The 19,355-nt window shown below is 43.9% G+C and overlaps 1 protein-coding gene across 1 annotated transcript in view; it reads right to left on the reverse strand.

The window, feature by feature from the left end:
- The window catches only part of PML (PML nuclear body scaffold), a gene marked incomplete at both ends in the record, with an annotated part of 53,590 nt that overhangs the window by 15,560 nt on the left and 18,675 nt on the right, over positions 1 to 19,355 (reverse strand). The window contains 2 exons of the mRNA XM_084240125.1: positions 2,917 to 2,987; positions 4,808 to 5,391. Of these exons, the coding sequence (XP_084096251.1) occupies positions 2,917 to 2,987; positions 4,808 to 5,391 (655 nt within the window). The remainder of the gene's footprint in view (positions 1 to 2,916; positions 2,988 to 4,807; positions 5,392 to 19,355) is intronic.

The raw sequence follows: 19,355 nt of genomic DNA on the forward strand, positions 1-19,355 counted from the left end.
TCATAGCAGGAATTTAGAAAACCCAAATAAGGGACCAGGAAAAAGACTAATTATAATAAAGTAGAAATCAAAATCAACAAGCAACTATAAACCAGAGACATACTATGGGGTTGGAGGGGAGGAGAGAAGGGATTAGGGTCAAAATAAGGGGGGTGCAATTGTATGGGGAATATAACCAAAATGAAAATGCATACATTGTGCAAAAATGAAAAATGATGCAAGAATTATATAAAATAGAATATATTAAACATAAAAAAATTAAAATGAACAATTATGTAAAAAAAATTTAAAAAGTTAGAAAAAAGAACTCATGATAAAGCTTTCTGTACAAAAAAAAAAAAAAACAGAATTACTATCTGCTGGCTCTGCAAACTGCTGGCATGTAAGACCCGCTTTCCATTTCGGCCACGAACATCCCAAAGGCAGGGCTGGGCTCCTCTCTGCCCATCCCATCCTTCCTGACACCCCACGAAAACAAAGGAGGGGACACACATGAGTGTTCAATAAAGAAAAAAATCATGCTGATTGACTTATAGTTGTTTTGTAGCTTTAAATTTTTAGTTTTTTCATTAAAGGACTGTAACATCATTACAAAAGAGTCTATGGGAAACAGGGGAGGATGCCGAACCGTGGCCATACTCAAGCTTCCTAGTTTCTCCTGTTGTGTTTTCGCCTCCTCTCCTCGTAGGCACACAGTTGCCATGAGAGTAAACCAACAGGGCCTCCCTGGTGGCACAGCAGGTTGATCGCAGCGCTGAGAAGCTGTCCTCAGCCTCTGCAGCAAAAGTTCCATTGCCGGCCAGGGAGCAACCCACATGGTGCGGCAGACCTCTCCTGTCTCGCCCGCTGCTCCCCTCAGCAGTGTATTTCAGTCAGTCTGCCTGTTCTGTTCCCCCCTCTGTCTCCGGTGAATCCTCTCACCCTCCCGCACCTCTGGCCTGTACCCCAGTTCTTGAATAAATAAATCTTAAAAAAAAAAAAAAAAGTAAACCAATAATTTCAAGAGGGATAACTGTGGGCACTAGGAGTCCAGAAGCAGGAACACGGATTGCCTTTCTCCTGGCACAGCCTTGGGACAGCGGTACCAGCCCGCCCCACTGTCACTCCACACCTGTCCTATGCTCCCATCCCCGGCTCGACTCATCCATTTCCCTCACCCCAGCCAATTACCAAAGTGAGAGCAAAAGGCTTTGTAAAAAGAGCATCCTTCTCATACTCTAAGTTCAAAGTGCTTAGCAGCAGATAGTGAGCGGTCATAGCAAGACAAAGACCTGGCAAAATGCCCAGACCTTAAACAAGGCGGTTCGGGCACTCGCTGTGCATTAACCAGCAACTGGCACCCAAAAGACAGATGTGATCTGTGGGGGCACTTTCCACATTATTGATATGACTTCTTTGGAGATGTCATTCACGCTAATGCTGTAATAACAAAAAACCTAAATATGCATCGACAAGGAACTGGCTAAATAAAGCGTGCCCCATCCATGCAAAAAAGCATCAGGATGTTCCCTGTCTACTGAATGAGTAAGAAGTAAGAATTCCAGAATAATTTCTCCAGTGAGAAAGCCCAGGACACAATACTACGACTATATGATATGGTGCTACCTCTGTGCAAAAAATAATTAAATAAATAAATAAATAAAAAGAAAAGCAAGTATCTATAATCATATTTGCTTGTAATTGTATAAAGAAATTCTAGAAAGGGATGTAAGAAATTAATAAAGATAGGAATGTGGGCATAATTGGATAGATGAGGAACAAGGTAGGAGCGAGACATTCTGTTTTCATTTCTGACTATGCGATTCTAGTACTGATCTATAAAGTAAATGTCCTTTTTCACTTTGCAGGTGTGTGTATAGGGGGGTACAGTACCTGAGGAGGTTAGGATTTGGCTTCTTGCCCTGCCCCTACCTTACTACGTGACCCTCTCTTTGAACCGAAGCTTCATTCTCTGTAGAAAAGGAGGTTACACTCCACGCTCTCTCCTGCTTCTGCCCCTCTCCTCATCACTTCATCTGCAGCAATCTCTCCCCTATGGGTCACGCCTTGTGACCCTAGGAAGGCTTACCCTCCCTGACCGCCCCCATCAGCAGCTTTGCTTTCCAGAGGACTGGCTCGTCCTGGGTGCAGAGCCTCGGCGGGCAGGCACAGATAAACCTGATGACCAGAATGGGGAGGACACCAAGGCCTACTTGAGGGAAGAACTGAGAACTATCCTGGCAGAGAGAGAGTCGGGCATGCCAGCACCCACAGGGCACATCAGAGGGGTGCCACTGCACCTCCCCCAGGGGAGCATTCTAAGAGCAGTCCAGAGATGGGAGTGTGTGCCTCAAGAATGAGCGAACTTCCTGTCCCTAGAGGTGTCCGCATGACAGCCAAACAGCCACAGGCCAGAGGTGCTGCAGGAAATGCCAACCTCAGAAGGGACATAGGTGTCTTCCAGCCCTGAGAAACGATGGCTCTGGCATGCCGGCCCTGAAATAGGCTGGGAACCCCGGCTGCTAGGATTGAGGTCTGACTCCTGGGCCCATTCTCCCTTCTCTCCAAGAATCATGTGTAGGGAAGGTCTACACGTTGACCCCAAGGAAAGGCTCACATATCTGGGGGGAAGTGCAGAGCAGGGAGAGGTCAACTGCCACATCCATGAGGTTTGCTGCCAGTGATCACCTCCACTGCCTCACATCCACCCTAGGCCTAAGCCCTCTCGGACCCATTAAGAGCTGCCCTGGCGTTTAGGAGCCCAGAGCCAGCCCATTACCTTCCTCTACTCCCTCCCACAGAAAGTTCCAGTCCGACCACCTCCAGTTTCCTTCCTGACACGGGAACTCCCAACCTCTGCCCACCCCAGCCGCCCCCACCCCCATGACAACCTGCTGGACCACACTGCCTCCCCTTTAGACCTCAAACCCATCTCACCAAGTCAATGTCATTAAAGTTCTTGGCGGCGCTGGCCATCTCTGGGCTGGTTTGCTTCGGTAGAGCTGCATCTGAAGAACACAGACAAGGTCATAGGCAGGTCAGGGACATCTAGCGAGTGGTATTCTGGCCTGGGTCAGTTGACAGAGGGAACAGCCCTATTGTTTTTCTGGGATGTCATGGACAGCTGAGGCAAAAGGATGAGGGCATGAGTCTTGAGAAGTTCAAAAGACAGCTGGGGAGAGAGATTCTAGATCTGCTCTGCTCTCTTCAGCAAAACCACAGCTTTTGTTAGCAGGAACAACAAAATCATAGAATAAAATACAGGTTAAGTGGAACTACCGAGCAGTGATTCATTTTCGTATTGCTTAGTATTCAGCATTATTCTGGCACACATTCACCGCCAAGGCCCTGCGTCGTCAGGATGTTCTATTCTCTTTTCTAATCTAGTGTATTCCAGAGGCATAGTTTCACTGACACCAGAGAGAGCATGATAAGCTGGACACGGGCCAGTCTTCCGGTCCAGGCTGACCAGTCTTCCGGCCATGACCCTGACATTTTCCTTATCTCATCACTGCAGGCTCCCGGGTTCTCCAACACCTGGAGACCTGTTCTCCAGGTCTTCTCCCGGCACTGAGGCAGCTCCGTGGAGAGGCTGGCGTTAGAAGGAAGCTCACTGACTACAATGGACATGAACCCCACCAGGAGGAAGAGGTGGGTGGCATCGGAGGGCAAAAAGAGCATCCTGCTGGGCGCACACCAGCAGGCAGTGTGAGCAACACTAAGTCATGTCAACTCACTGGCCACGAGTGCAGTGGGAGTTCCGCCATACTCTTCTTACCTGCAGTCCGGTTTTTATTAAATCTAATCTAAATCTCTCACACTTGAGATAAAATAACTCCTTTCTCTGCTGCTGTCTGGTTATAACACCCAAGGCAAGCTGTCTAAACTCTGTGGGATCATTCCTATATGTGGGGTGACATTCACTGCCTTGGCACAGAAGGTCGAAGTCCAGGCCCACTCCAGGATTATACTTTTATGAACCTATAACCATCATCGCCAAGGGCAGGAATGAGCAGGCCTTTCACCACTGGCACCTTCAGATGTTGTGGCCTCCCTTCCCTTTCTCACTAAGTGCATCCAGAGTCAGACCCCAGAGCTGCCCAGAGCTAAGATTCCAGCCTCAAGATTTCCTCAAGAAGCAGTTAAAGCCTCCACACCCTGGAGCCCCCGACCCCCCTCTCCCCGATTTCTCTTGGTGTCTCCAGAGCTGCTGCAACTTCCGGATGAGGACTTCAGGACCAAGCAAGCACCACCTCACTCTCCAGCTGTGCCGCCACCACCTTGCCTCCCGGGCAGACCCGACAATGCCTGCAGTCAGAAGCACGTCTGCGCTCTCGCTTCCCAGGCCCAAGACTAGACAAGACCCACAAAGTTTGGCAGCTGGTCCCGGTGGCAGGCCACCCTGAGGGCATCAGAACATGTCGCTGAGTCAGATGCGGTTGGAGGAAAGTACCTAACACTACAGGCGGTTTCTCAGCCCTCTCCATGCAACCCACTGACTTTTCCACGCTCAGCACAGGCGCTTAAGAGAATTTCCAGCTGTGGCTGGAACCCTGTGGGGCTACAATGATATGGTCTGGTTCAGCTTCATAATTTCTTAACCTCCTCAAGGATCACAGCTTATTCATAGGGTCTGGGAAATTAGTGAAGTGGGCGGTCTCATCTCATGCCCTGTAACCTGAGGTATGATCAAACCTGGGACTTAACAAAATGCCTCCAGTTTCTCCTTCTGTCAAATGGACATCATCTTCTCTGCCCTGTGGGGACCCAGCAGCCAGGCACATGCCCATTAACACTAGCCAGGCCGGGAGAGTGGCTGAGGCCTTACCTGTTCGTTGGATGACGCAAGAAACAAGGTCTTGCAGGTACACCTTCAACTCCTCGAAGCTGTCGGTGTGCACCGCAGCTTGCAGGTCTGGGGGTTGCTCCTGCCGCAGGGAGGTGAGGGCCTCACGCAGGAAGCCATGCATGTCCAGCACCTCCTGGTCTGAGGCGAAGCACCTCATCTTCTGCACGAGCACACTGCCCGTGCGGATGCGCTGCAGCACTGCACCCAGGTGGCGCAGGTGGCCAGCCAGCTGTTCATAGCTGTGTTGGTAGCGTTCATTGACCGCCTTCAGCAGCTCTTGCTCCTGCGCCCGCACGTGCTCTACTACCTGGTCCATGCGTGAGCGGATCAGCTTCTCAGCGTCCTTGCGCATGTGTCCCAGTTGACTGACAGCCAATTGCATCTTCGCCTGCGCCGCCCCGAAGGCTGCATCCTGCTCCTGCAGTGCCTGCGTCATGGCATCCAGCTCCTCCTGCCTCTGCTGGATCTCCAGGCTGATGTCGCACCTCAGCTTGTTGTGGTCCTCATCGTCCAGGACCGCGCATGAGCAGCAGAGCGGCTTGGAGCAGCCTCGGCAGTAGATGCTGTGGACACACAAGGCCAATCTAATTTAGGGCTTTCTTGCTTTTTTCCCCTTGAAATTTTCGTCCTTTGATTCCACTGCATAAGTGACAAAGCTTGGAATCATGGATGTTTCTAGCCTCATGCTTTCCCCAGTTCAGTGTTTGTGGTTATGGTGATAGTATCCAAACGACCAGTGAAACATGACAGTATTAAAAAGTTACTATCGGGCCTCTCTGGTGGCGCAGCAGTTGTGTGCTGGGCTGCGAAGCTGCCCGCGGCCTCTGCAGCGCCAGTTCGATCCCGGCCGCCTGCAAGGGTCCCACATGGCGCACAGACCCCTCCTGCCGCCTGCTGCTCCCCTCAACAGTGTACTTCGGTCCTTCTGCCTGTTCTGTTCCCCGCTCTGGCTCTGGTGAATTCTCTCACCCTCCCGCGCTTCTGACTGTACCCAGTGCTTGTTTAAATAAATAAATAAATCTTAAATAAATAAATAGTTACTATCCCCAGTCCTCCGTAAAACAATGCAAAGATAGACAAAAAGAAAGCTAAGCATCTCTTCTAACCACTTCTGAATTTCTATTCACTACCAAAGAGGTAATGAGGTCAGCATCCTGGGTACCTCCTCACAATCTGTCTCCAACCTAATCACCTTCTGCAAGTATTTGTACTATGAGGCTGCCTGCAGGATTTTTTTTTCAAAGATTTGTTTATGCATGCAAGAGCTGGGGTACAGGCCAGAGGTGCAGGGGGGTGAGAGAATCCACCAGAGACAGAGTGGGGAACAGAACAGGCAGACCAACTGAAACATACTGCTGAGGGGAGAAGCAGGCAAGACAGGAGAGGCAAGCCCCGCCATGTGTGTTTCTCCCTGACTGGCCGGGAATTGAACCCGCGCTGCAGAACTGCGGGCTGCCTCACAGTATGGCCACCAGGGAGGCCCTACCTGCAGGATTCTGTGGACTGGAAACATTTCATCCCACTTAACCCTCTTGAGAGTCTGCTAGGGGAGAATTATTATTATATTTGTTTCACAGATGAAGAAACTGAAACATCCAGGAGTAAGATAATTAGTTGAAATGTCTACAATAATTTCGAGGGGAATTGATGCTTGTTCTTAAAAAAAAAAAAATGAGGTCATGATATACCATAACTTTGTAATTCTTCTAATTTAACTTTCCTCCCCTAGGTTTGTAATTTAGATCGAATGTATTCTCTGTAATAATGCTATTATATTCCACATGGAGCATAATTGATTCAGTCAGACTCTTGTTAATGTACATTCCAGTAATATCTTACTTGTACATTCTTCTCCCCTTGCTTATCCCCCTACCCCAATAAGGACAATACTTTATGCAGCTTAATGTGTGGATGCTTTTGTTTCTATGAAATCGATTACAAATAATTGGATTGCTAGATCAGTGTGTTTATAGTTTATTATTTTTATTTAATATATTTTAGCTAGCAAGTACTTCTGCAACATTTACTGTAACAGGCACTATTATAAACATTTGATAAATATTTAACTCATTTAATCCTCCTAACAATTCTATGGTCTAGGAAATATATTCCCATTTTAAGGATGGGGAAACTGAACAAGAAGTAAAATAACTTATCTGAGCTCACACAATTAGTAAGTGGTCAAGTCCAGATAGAAATGATAATAGGCGAAATAATGGCCCCATCCATGTACTAATTCCTAGTACCTGTGAATGTTACCTTATATGGCAAAAAGGACTTTGCAGGTGTGAATGAATTAAGGCTTTTGTGATAGGGGGATGGGATTTTTCTGGAATATCTGAGTGGACCTAATACAATCACAAGTGTCCTTATAAAGGGAAGAGGGGAAGGCAGGAGAGCGCAAGAAAGAAGATGTGCTGATGAAAGCAGGGGTCAGGGTGATGCTATCCTCCAGCCTTGAAGGTGGTAGGTGGTCATGAACCAGGGAAGGTGGGCAGCCTCGAGAAGCTTGAAAAGGCAACAAATATCACTTCTAAAAGGAACACAGACCCTCTGACATCTTTATTTTATTTCAGTGAGACCCATTTTAGATTTCTTACCTTGAGAGTTATACAATAATATGCCTTATTTTAAGCCACTAAATGTGTGGTAGTTTGTTGCATCAGCACTAGGAAACGAATATAAAAAGCCAGGCAGTCTGACTCGAGTCCATGCTTTTACCCACTGCAGTGTCTCCAAATATTACAGGAAAAATAGTGTTAGTTTGCTGCACCTCCCCCTGCCGTGACCTTTAGGGCTAATGGCTGTTGCCATCATCCCTGAGGGCAGGCGTAGGCAAGGAACCGTGCGCGCAGGGGGAGAACAGCAAACTCCCTAAAATACAGATAAGCCAGATGCCTGTTAAGAGATAACGACTACCAGAAGCCGCCACAAAGATTGTTAAAAGGAATGCTGCCCACACGGAACCTTATCTCGCTTTCTCAAGGCCCACAAACTTTATTCTACTACAACTGTCTTTCTAAAATCTTTTCTTTTTCCCGGTCTAAAAAGGTCATTGGTTGCTAATTAAAAAACATACGTAATTTAATAACTAGGCTAATTCAAATGAAACATTACTAAACTCTGTGTAATAATGGAATTGTTAGTTTTATGATTTCTCTGTTGTGTGCTTGGCTTTATTAGCTTTAATCTTAATGAAAAGATACTATTTTGTAAAGAGTAAATTCACCCATGCTAATTAATAATGATTTAGTGGTAGTGAGCAGTTATTAAAACAAAAAAGTAATTACATAGAACAAAAGAAAAATTAATAGCCTGACTACTTAGGTATGTGACTAGGTCCAGATGTAACTTCGGACATAGATCACTGCCCTGTCAATGATAAGCTAAACCTATGAACAAGCTGATTTCATTCACTGATGTTCCTATGCTGCTGGAGAACATATATATACTGGCCACCGACTCAAAGAAAATTACACTCAGATTTTCACTCTATTGAAGTGTGTCTGTGTGTCATTTATTCGCCTAATCCTTGACCACTCTGCGCGATCTCTCAACCCTGAGACGGCCTCATCATCCACTGCTGGGCTGTTCCGCGGCATTAGTTCCTTCCTCAGAAATCTCGCTGTAATTTACTCCCACCAGCAGCCATAATAGGAAGTCAGCCCTCCTGAGGCCAGGAGAAAGGATCTTAGCTGGGGCCACTTTAACCTCAATTACTGAGATCAGGCAGTCCCAGAACTGCCAATAGAGAGTCTGCTGACCGACCAGACTCCAAAATCGTAGCGCTGGTCCTCAGCTTCATGAACTCGGCACTGCCAGGTTCCTCAAGGTGGTAAGACCTCAGGGATGGATCCTCCTGATCAGGTAGATTTATTCCTGGAGACTATGGGAAAGCAGGGTGGTGCAGCTAATGGATCTTGTGATTCAGCAACTCCAGCCTCAGGAAATCTGATCTAAGTACCAGAGACCCATCACCCCAAGGCAGGGCCTGTGACAGAGGTAAGTTGCAGCTGAAGTAGGCACAAGCCGGGCAGATGTGGAGCCAGACTCAGCTCTGTGCCTTTGGTAGGTGATTTAACTTCTTTGCACCTCTATCTCCAGATGCACAAAATAACAACCATACAATGCCACAGTCCATAATAGCAAAAAAAAAAAAAAATAGTAACAACAAAAGTGTCCATCACTAGGCAGTAAACTACATAAGTTATGCTGTACTTATGCAATGGAATACTATGCAGCTATAAAAAACAGAAGTTCTTTATACAGAAAAAATCTCCATGGCAAAATGAGGATAATTATAGGAGTGTTAAAAAATTAAAGAAGTTAATGTAGATAAAGTTAGAATAATTAGCATATAATATGTTCAATATTTGTATCAGTATGATGAGTAAGGAAAAAAAATCAAGATGTAGAGTATACGAATAGGATGCTACCTTTTATGTCACAACAGAGAAAAAGGGAGCAAAGGGTGGAGGGGGGCCAATGATCTATAGGAGAGGATTATGGATGCCTTGGTGGTGAGTGTGATGTAATACACCTCTGAAGAGGTGTGACTCTATGCTGCTAAATCACACATGGATTGTAATCCATGTTAACTCAATAATATTTTTTTTAATGTAGAAAATAGGAATGTATTCATTTTTTATTGTGCTTGAATGTAGAAATCTTAGGACACACAAATTAATAAAAGTAGTTATGGGAAGAGGCAGGACAAAGATGAAGTGAGACATTTCATTGACTGCCTTTTGGACGGATTTGGTGTTTGAACCTTGTGACTGTATTATCATTTCTTAAATTAAAGAACAAACTACTCATAAGTATAGCTTGTAGACAACTGCAGTTGACCCTTGAACGACCATGGCAGTCAGAGGCTTCAAACCCTTGCAATTAAAAATCCATGTAAAATTTTTAACTCCCCCCAAATTTAATAGCCTACTGTTGACTGAAAGTCTTACTGATGTTATATGTATCAGATCTGTATTCTTACAATAAGGTAAGCTAGAGAAAATGTTATTAAGAAAATCATAAGGTGGGCCTCCCCAGTGGCGCGGCAGTTGAGCTCTGGCCTGCGAAGCTGCTCACAGCCTCTGCAGCGCTGGTTCGATCCCCGGCCACTGGCGAGGGTCCCGCATGGCGCGCAGACCTCTCCTGCCACCCGCTGCTCCCCTCAGCATTGTACTTCATCACTCTGCCTGTTCTGCTCTCTGCTCTGGCTCTGGTGAATTCTCTCACCCTCCTGCGCTTCTGACTGTACCCAGAATAAAATTAAATAAATAAATAAATAAATAAATAAATCTTAAAAAAAAAAAAAGAAAATCATAAGGAAGAAAGAGAAAATACACATACAGTACTGTACTATGTCTACTGATACCAGAAGATTCCATTATCTGTTACTAAGAAATTCATATGTAAGTGGACCCATACAGTTGAACATACATGTGTTCAAGGGTCCACTGTAAATAGGGTAGAAATAAAGGGAGAATTTAGAGCCCATTATCATTTCCCCTGCTTTGTACCCATGGGAGAGAGGGCCTGAAGTTGGCCGCTTTCCTTAGGAAAAGTGCTTTCAGTCTAGGAAGGGCACATGAAGGACAGCCTGGCAGGAAGGAGAATAAGACTTTCTGGGTTGGCCGCTCTCTCTGGTGGGCCATATTTCTAAGCTCTCTCTGCTGCAAATGGGGTCTCCCATTTGGTCTCTAGGAAACCAGCCCCCTCTGGGAATGGACAATAGCAACAGGTGAGTCGGTTAGCCTGAATCAGATCCCCTGATGTGAAAGTCTTCTGATGAAACTGGTGCAGACCCTGAATGGGAGTGACCCATTCTCCAGAGGAGGAATGTCCTCCTGGGCCTAGGGTTCCTGCACTGTCATTCAAGGAACACTTACTGAGTACCTACTGTGTTTGGCACTCTTGGGGAGATAAGGTGAGGTGGGTACCTGCCCAAAGGACTTCCCTGACAAGAATCCATATTTAGCATATACAGAAAGAGGTGTAGTTCTGGAAAGGCAAATGACAGTTTCTGGCTTCTAGAATAATCAAAAGAATAAATAAGAAGTTGCTTGAGTGGGGGAAGCCAGCTCCTGCAAACTGTCATGTCAGGGGTTCCTGTAAGGACGAGACAGCGTAGACGAATCTGAAGGGATGAGGGGAAAGGGAATGAGGAGACACAGAAACTTGGTGAGGTGCAAGTATCTCCTGCCCAGGGTCTCAGCAGTACTTTATTTATACATTTTAAGCAAGCCGTGGGAGTACATAAGCCTGTGCTTTCAAATGAAAATCTAACCATTGTGGCATTTTTTCAAAGTCAGCCTGGGGTCTCATGACCTCTTGCAAGGGTGATAATAATTATTGAAACCAGCCTGGGGTACTTCGACTCCTTGCCATGGTGATAACAGTTATTCTTGCATTGTTCTATATATACATTTACCACACAAAATGTCCCCATAACGATCATTTATTTTCCACCACCCAGTAATTATTCTGTTAATATTAAAACCAGCAAACAACAAAACTTATATGACTAAAAGCTGACTTCCTTATAAATTCTAAGTTACTAATTGATCAAACTTTATAAAATTTCCTAATCTTATTAAAAACATAATTACCGCTAAAATCAAAAACTTCTTACTCCTATAATTAATCTATCACATAATTCTAATTTAATAGAAAATAGTTAATCATTAAAAAATCAGAAACCCAAAGAATCCCAGCGCCGCATAAGCTGCACTGACATTTCTCTGACCCCAAACTACAAAGAACAAGGGAAACTCTATTAATTACTAAAACAATATTTTTACTTGCCACTCTTCTAATTATTTTGTCAACTAATTACTATCTCTAACTTCAAAGCCAAAAAGTTATCCTTCTTCATATGGCCTTTGCCTTAAAAGGCCACAAATCTATATCAGAGACTTGGCCAGGAATGTTTACAGCCTTCAGTTCCCAGAAGTTTTCAGGTGACATATCACTTATTTTTGTAAGACCAAATTCTGAATTACTGCCTCCAGGCAGAGGATTACTAATTGCTCAAAAATGTACTGTTTGTATCACGCAGTGCGATTGTCATCAAATTAGTTATTTAGTAATTGGTCATACAGCATTTGCAGTTTTATTTATAAATGTATATCTTAACAATTGCCACATGCAGAAAACTTAGCCATAACCAAATGAGAAGAATCTAGCAGGAGTCAGCTATCGAGAGTCCTGATCTTTCAGGAATCTGCCCCACACCTGGACCTTTGTCAGATGGCATGAGTAGCATGGCCCTTGCCACTTTAGCAAAGTGGCTGGATTACGCCAGCATTAAGAGAAGGAAATATGGGGGGTGGAGGGGCGGGGAAAGGAGGGATTGGGGTCAAAATAAGGGGTTGTAATTGTATGGGGAATATAAAACTAAAATTTAAATTAAAAAAAAGAGAGAGAAGAAAATAGCTTTATTCTAGCCAAGCAAAGCAACTGAAAAAAAATATGGGGGAGGGGGGTAATTCCATTTTCCCCTTCAGAACTATTTTAAAAATGCCGAGAAAAATACTTAGACACAATTCTCACAAGAAATATGTAGAATTTACATGGAGAGAGGGATAAAAACCCACTGAGAGGTAGAGAAAGTCTAAAAACCAGAAAAGTGGATCAAGGTAGGTCCCGATTGGGGACACTAAGTATTGTAATGTTCATTCTCCTCAAGTGAATAGAAAGGTGTAAAGCCATTTTAATGAAATTATAAATGAGATTTTCAAAGTTAACCAACTCACTCTAAAATTCACCTGAAGGAATAAATAGGTAAGAAATTAAAAAAAAATTAAAGGGGACTTTTCTCTGCCCTATAAAGCATTAGAGAACTACCATTATTAAGTGTGGAACCAGTCTAAGAGTGAAGACTAATAGAACATGCCAGACATTTTTAAATAGGCCCTAGCATCTGTAAGAATGCAATATTTAGATAGTAAAGAAAGCATTCCAAAGTAATGGAAATTAAGGGCATTTTCTTTCTTTCTTTTTTTTTGCTTCCATCCATCCCCCAATCTTTATATACCCCCTCCCTCTATATAACGTACTTACTAGGTTTTGGTTTACCTCTCCACTGTGTATTGAAACAAATGAGAATAGGAATTGTATAGGAATTGTATTCCAGACCTACTTCTTACACATATGCAGCATGTGCTGTCAACACTGCTCTGCTTCTGTTTGTCACTCAACATTAGATTCTAGAGATTCTTCCATGTCAGTATATGGACATCTTCCTGGCTCTTTTGTTATAACTGCACAGTATGCCATCCTGAAGTCTGTTCAACCAATCAGTCCCTGTTGACAGATATTTGCGTTGTTTCTAGTCCTTTTTTTTAAAGATTTATTTATGCATACAAGAACTGGGGTACAGGCCAGAGGTGTGGGGGGTGAGAGGATTCACCAGAGACAGAGTGGGGAGCAGAACAGGTGGATCCGCTGAATTACACTGCTGAGGGGAGCAGCAGGTGAGATGGTAGAGGTCAGCTGCACCATGTGGGTCACCTCCCAGGCCAGGGATAGAACTCGTGCTGCAGATAGCTTCATAGTGCTGAGACTTAACCCCTTGCGCCACCAGGGAGGCTTCTAGTATTTTGCTATTACAAAGAACATAACCATAGGACTGGTGTATCTGTTCCACAATCCCCTGGCGCCAAGCCCCGTGGCATTCTGAGCTCCACCTTCTAACTCCTCCTGTACACTTAATCACCGCTGCTTCCTGCTGATTCTTCCATTGTAGTCTTCTCTGTTTCAATCTTTTTTTTTTTTTAACTTCAAAACAAAATTTATTTTGGGGCTGCCCTGGGGGCCTAGGAGTTAAGTCTCAGCCCTATCACTGCAATGGCCTCAGTTTGATCCCAGGCTAGGGAGCTACCCACATGGCACAGCAGACCTCTCCTGTCATCCCCTCTGCTCCCCTCAGCAGTGTATTTCAGTGGATCTGCCTGATCTGCTCCCCACTCTGTCTCTGGTGAATCTGCTCCCTTCCCCCCCTCCCCGCACATCCCCCCTCGCACCTCTGGCCTACACCCCAGTTTTTCTACATAAAAATGAATAAATAAAAGTCATTTTCCACCCATAGTGATTTAAAAACAAAAAGTAATGTTGAACATATCTTCCATTATGTCTACTGGCCAGCTGGATATCCTTTTGGAAGATCTGTCCCTGTAGACCTGTTGCTTGTTTATTAGTTGGATTGTTTGGGGCTTTTGCTGTTGTTGCTAAATTGAATCACTTTTTTTTATATAGCTTGATATTAACACCTTGTCAGTTGTATAACATGTGAATATTTTCTCCCATTGAGTAGGATGTCTTTCTATCTACTTCTTTTTTTCTGTGTAAAAACTTTTTAGTTTGAGATAATCCCTATTGTTTATTTTTAGTTTTATTTCCTTTGCTGTAGGAGTCAAGTCTCCACATATTTACACTGATGTAATGAAGAGCATGGCTGATATTTTCTTTTATGCATTTTACTGTTCACGTCTTACATATAAGAAAGGCATTTTAACTAGTGGAATCAGGAAGACAGGCAGGGGTGAGGGGAGGGGAGGGACATCAAGTTAGGATTTTGATTCAGAAAGCACAACTTGTATTGGATTATTTACTCTCATTGTAACAGGGTGGAGACCAGGAAATGGAGAAGTTCTGGGTTCCCTGCACCACCAAAAGGAGGGTGGAGCTGAGCAGGGAGGAAAAGAAGCTGGAGAAGAGACAGAGAAGGAAGCAGGACGGAGCCAGAAGGAGAACTGGAGGAGGCGCATGGAGCCGAGAGACACATGAAGAAACTGCGTGTGCCTTTTGGTCGTGGACAGATGTGGGTGACACAGATGTGGGTGAGAGACCCTTGGGGAGGTGACAATGGTGGTTTTTCTCTTGATTTTGCTCTTGCTCTTCTCCTCCCAGACTTGTCTGGTTGTTTCTGACCCTTTTCTGTGGGTCCCCACTGGAAGATGCTTTAGACTTGTGGCAGGCTTTGGGGCCTTGCTCTAGGCCAATCCCATTTGGGGACTTTTACCCATGAGGGGGCGGGTAACTTGGGTGCTTGATTTAGAAACTATATTCTTGTCTTTTCTGTATTGTTCACTAATTGTATTAAAGTTCCTTTCCAAAATCAAAATCAACAAAAAACTATGAACCAGAGACATACTATGGGGGGTGGGACGTGGGGAGGGGAGGGATTGGGGTCAAAATAAGGGGGTTGCAATTGTATGGGGAATATAAAAATAAAATTTATTTTAAAAAAAACTCATTGAATACCAAAAAAAAAAAAAAAAGTTCCTTCCCATTAAAGCCTGATATGTTTTATGTTGATGTGGGAGATGGCAGTGAAAGATGAGCAAGACTGCAGCCGTTTTGAGAAATAACTGCTATCTCAAAAGGGCACAACTAGTTTCGTTTCGGGGCAAAAACCACAAGCCAAGGGTAAACGAAACCTAGCTGGCACCATGAGAGCTATCCAATCAGGGTGGACCTTGCCCCAGGTATGAAAAGTCCCCTCATCCTGTCAGCAAAGTACAAAAACAACTGGTTGCTCTGGGAGGGGGCCCCTCTCTCAACCTGGTGAGACTGCTGTGTCAGTACTCCAGGCAGAGTAGGGCCCCAGCTTATGCTAGCAATAAAGCCTTTTGCTTTTGCATCTCTGGCTCCGTGTGTTCTTTGGGAACCCTGGACGGAATTGAGGCGCCAACTCCTAACAGTAGAACCTATTTAGAGCAGGCAGGTTTGAGGGCTCTGTGGTGCCCCTCTCCCTGCCCTGTAACATCATGATGGTTAAATACCTTATAACCACTATAGGAAATGGGGGAGGGGGAGGGTCACACAGTCAACAGGTGTGGCTGCCTAAAAATCAAAAACCATGTATCTTTTTTTTTAAAGATTTATTTATGCATACAAGAACTGGGGTACAGACCAGAGGTCTGGAGGGGTGAAAGGATTCACCAGAGACAGAATGAGGAACAGAACAGGCAGATGGACAGAACGATCCACGTTTATTGTGGATTTTCTTGTAAGCAGACAATGCTAACTTACAGTATAGTAAATGTATTTTCTTATCCTCATGATTTTCTTAACACAGTATATAATATATATAACAAAAATATGTATTAATCGATTGGTTATGTTATCTGGTAAGGCTCTGCAGGGTAAATGATTTTCAGGCTTTTCTGCCCTCCAACCATTAGGATTGCATGCCCGATGGAGGGCACCTGCATTTTGTTACATTGTTATTTTTATTTATAGTGTTTAATTCTGTGGGCCAGTATTTAGATATTTGCCAAGAGAAGCAGGGAAAGAAAGAAAGCCAGAGAGCCCAGAAAAGAGCAAAGACTTGCAGGGGGCTGAGAGGCCTACCAGCCTCCTGGCCCCTCGGCCCCCCTGCCTGCGTGTACCTGGTTGCCACACTAGATGTAAACATTCAGTAAACACCTGAAAAAAGCCACCCAGGGCTCCAGGACTCTCCTTTACCTGTCTGCTCTGCTCCGATCATAGAAAACCTGCTCTGTGCCTTCCTGGCACTACAGGCTCCTAGTCAACTGCTGGCTGTTAGTAGTTGAGTTCTCATTGGTTGAGGGTCAAATGTAGTATGAAGCGCAAACAAATTTTTAAGCATCAGATAGGCTATGTGTTAATGGAGATTCAATTTCCAGAACAAAGTTAGGTCACTTGGGAAAATTAATTGAGTTTTTTCATAATGCACTACAATGAAACAGTATCACTGATTGAGTTCGTGAACATGAACACAACTTGGATTTGCAAGACAGCAAGACAAAGTTTATCACATAGCTAAGGACAGTGGTTATCAAGATATTTTATTTAAATCTGATCAATATCAAGTAAATGAAATGCTAATAGAGATGGAAATAGCTAAGACAATCAGTCAAAGCCCGTGAATGAGAAAAATGACAACTGATGATTGAGATGACGATGACATATATTCCTAGTATAAATGGGAGTTTTTCACTTATGTTAAATTAACATATGGTATATAAATAGGCTGCTCTCTATTTAGTCATACCAAACTCAAATTACCTCAACCATTCTAACAAGCTTTGGCAGAGCAAATCCAGATTGTGAAATACAAGGCAGGAATTTGTTAAAAATTCAATGACTAGGGCCTCCCCGGTGGCGCAGCGGTTGACCGCTGGGTTGCGAAGCTGCCCGCAGCCTCTGCAGTGCCGGTTCGATTCCCGGCTGCTCCCCGGCCACCGGAGGAGGGTCCCACATGGCGCACAGACCTCTTCTGCCACCTGCTGCTCCCCTCAGCAGTGTACTTCGGTCCTTCTTCCTGCTCTGCTCCCCGCTCTGGTGAATTCTCTCACCCTCCCGCGCTTCTGACTGTACCCAGTGCTTGTATAAATAAATAAATAAATTTTTAAAATATTTTTTAAAAAAAGAATTCATAAAAAAGAAATTCAATGACTAAAGTTAATCATTAAATGTTAATAGAATCTGGTGGCATAGAAAACAGGCTGTGGCTCCTTATGTAATATAAATAATTCTAATATTCTCAAGCACTTTTACAAAAAATGTGTTAAATGATTTTTATGTAGCTCTAATTATATACTGTGGTTCTGATTTAATTACTGTTAGCATACCGTAAAATTTTCTGGGACCCCCCACCCAAAGCAGGCAAGAGAGCAAAGCCATCCGTATGGACTTAAGTCAGAACAGGCTCCATCCTGTAGCCTACGCAGGAGTCTGCTGCCTGAAGGTAAACTAGCTTTCAACTCACATTAATGACTAAGAAGCTGAATAAAAATATTTAACAATGGGTACCCAGCTTTTACCTCTCTGCAGGGCATTCCTTAAAAAGGAAGAGATTAAATCCTGCATCGCCTTCCTCTAGCATTGGCATATCTTAAATTGGGACAACTTAGAACTAGAAGAACCCTCTGTCAAGATAATTACACTCTTAATGTCAATGATTCACTGTTCCTACCTATATAAACTAAATTTAAACTCCTATTTGTTGGAACAGTTCTGGCAGAGTACTATCTCTTGGACTGCTTCCCAGGTTCGAATCTTTACTTTGATTATCTGATAAACTTTGTCTAACTATCAATGAGACTTTATCTTTAATTAACCCTACTCATGTAATAGTCATCGAATAAATAAGTATCCTCAAATTATGATAATATGCTTAGATCATCAACCTGGTAAGTCTAAAAATGATTTTAAAAATTGTCATACTAATGGTAATAAAGAAGAGGAAAATGAGGAGGAAAGAGGAAAAAAGAGGAGGGGCAGTAATATAAAAAATGTATTGAAATAAACAGCATTTTCAGATTTTTAGATTGAAGATGAGTATGTCTTTGATAAAAAATGCTAGACACCAAGGTAGCTTGGTTTAATTAACAAACTTCAAAATTATTCATCAAGACAGAAACAAATAAATTTGATTTCAGAACACTCCTTGTGAACCTTTGAAGTTGGAAGACAATGTAACAGTGTTTACAAAGCTCTGAGGGAACAGCAAGACCCAGGTATACTATATCCAGCTAAGATGTCTCTCAAGTGTAAGAGCAATCAATGACATTCTCAACACCAAGAGACCAGGAATTCAGAACACAGAAGCCCTTCTTGGAGTGGGGGGAGTTCTTGCATACAAGAACTGGGGCACAGGCCAGAGGTGTAGGGGGTGAGAGGATTCACCAGAGAAAAAGCAGGGAACAGAACAGGCAGATCCACTGAAATACACTGCTGAGGGGAGCAGCAAGCGAGCCAGGAGAGGTCTGCTGCGGCCATGTGGGTAGCTCCCTGGCCAGGGATGGAACTTTTGCTGCAGAGGCTGCGGATAGGGAGCCTATCCTTGCGCCACTAGGGAGGCCCTCAAAACCCTTTTAAAGTGTGCATCCCTTAACAGTTTGGGGTCCCTGAGTATACCTTGGATGTGGCTAACACACCTTTTAAATCTTAGTAATTTGCTTGCTTAATCTTAGGGATATCTTTTAGGGACATATTTTTGGATGAAGAAATATTTCTTTGAAGTTTAGCAAGTCCAATTTTACTTGTTTCTTCTGTTAAAAATTAAGAAAAATTTAACATAGCTTCTACAGCATGCTTTCTTTTAGTAACCCAATTCTAAGGGAAAATACACTCTGATTGACAAACAGATGACTTACGGAATATTTTTTTTTGCAAGTCAGCCTAGGTGTTAGTTGAGAACTGCCTGAAGGTAGAGTCCAGCAAAGGTGCTGTTGAGGGGCTAGGTCTTGACAGGCAGATAGAGACCTGGGAGACATAACAGCAGGAATAAGGAGTGGGGCCCTAGGACACATGGGACCACCAGGAAACATAACAGGAGAGAAAAGTCAATAACAAGAAAAAAGCCCATGACACTCACCAGTTAATCTATGTTAGGGCACTGGCTAAGCTTAACCCATCAAGAAACTGCACCACCACCAAGGCTCATCCTCTAGACCCAAAACATGAGCATAACTATAAAAACCCCAAAGTTGGGGGCCTCCCTGTTAGCACAAGAGGTTAAGTGTCAGCACTATGAAGCTATCCACAGCCACTGCAG

Source organism: Talpa europaea (assembly GCF_964194135.1).
Source record: "Talpa europaea genome assembly, chromosome: 8".
Classification (NCBI taxonomy): Eukaryota; Metazoa; Chordata; class Mammalia; order Eulipotyphla; family Talpidae; genus Talpa; species Talpa europaea.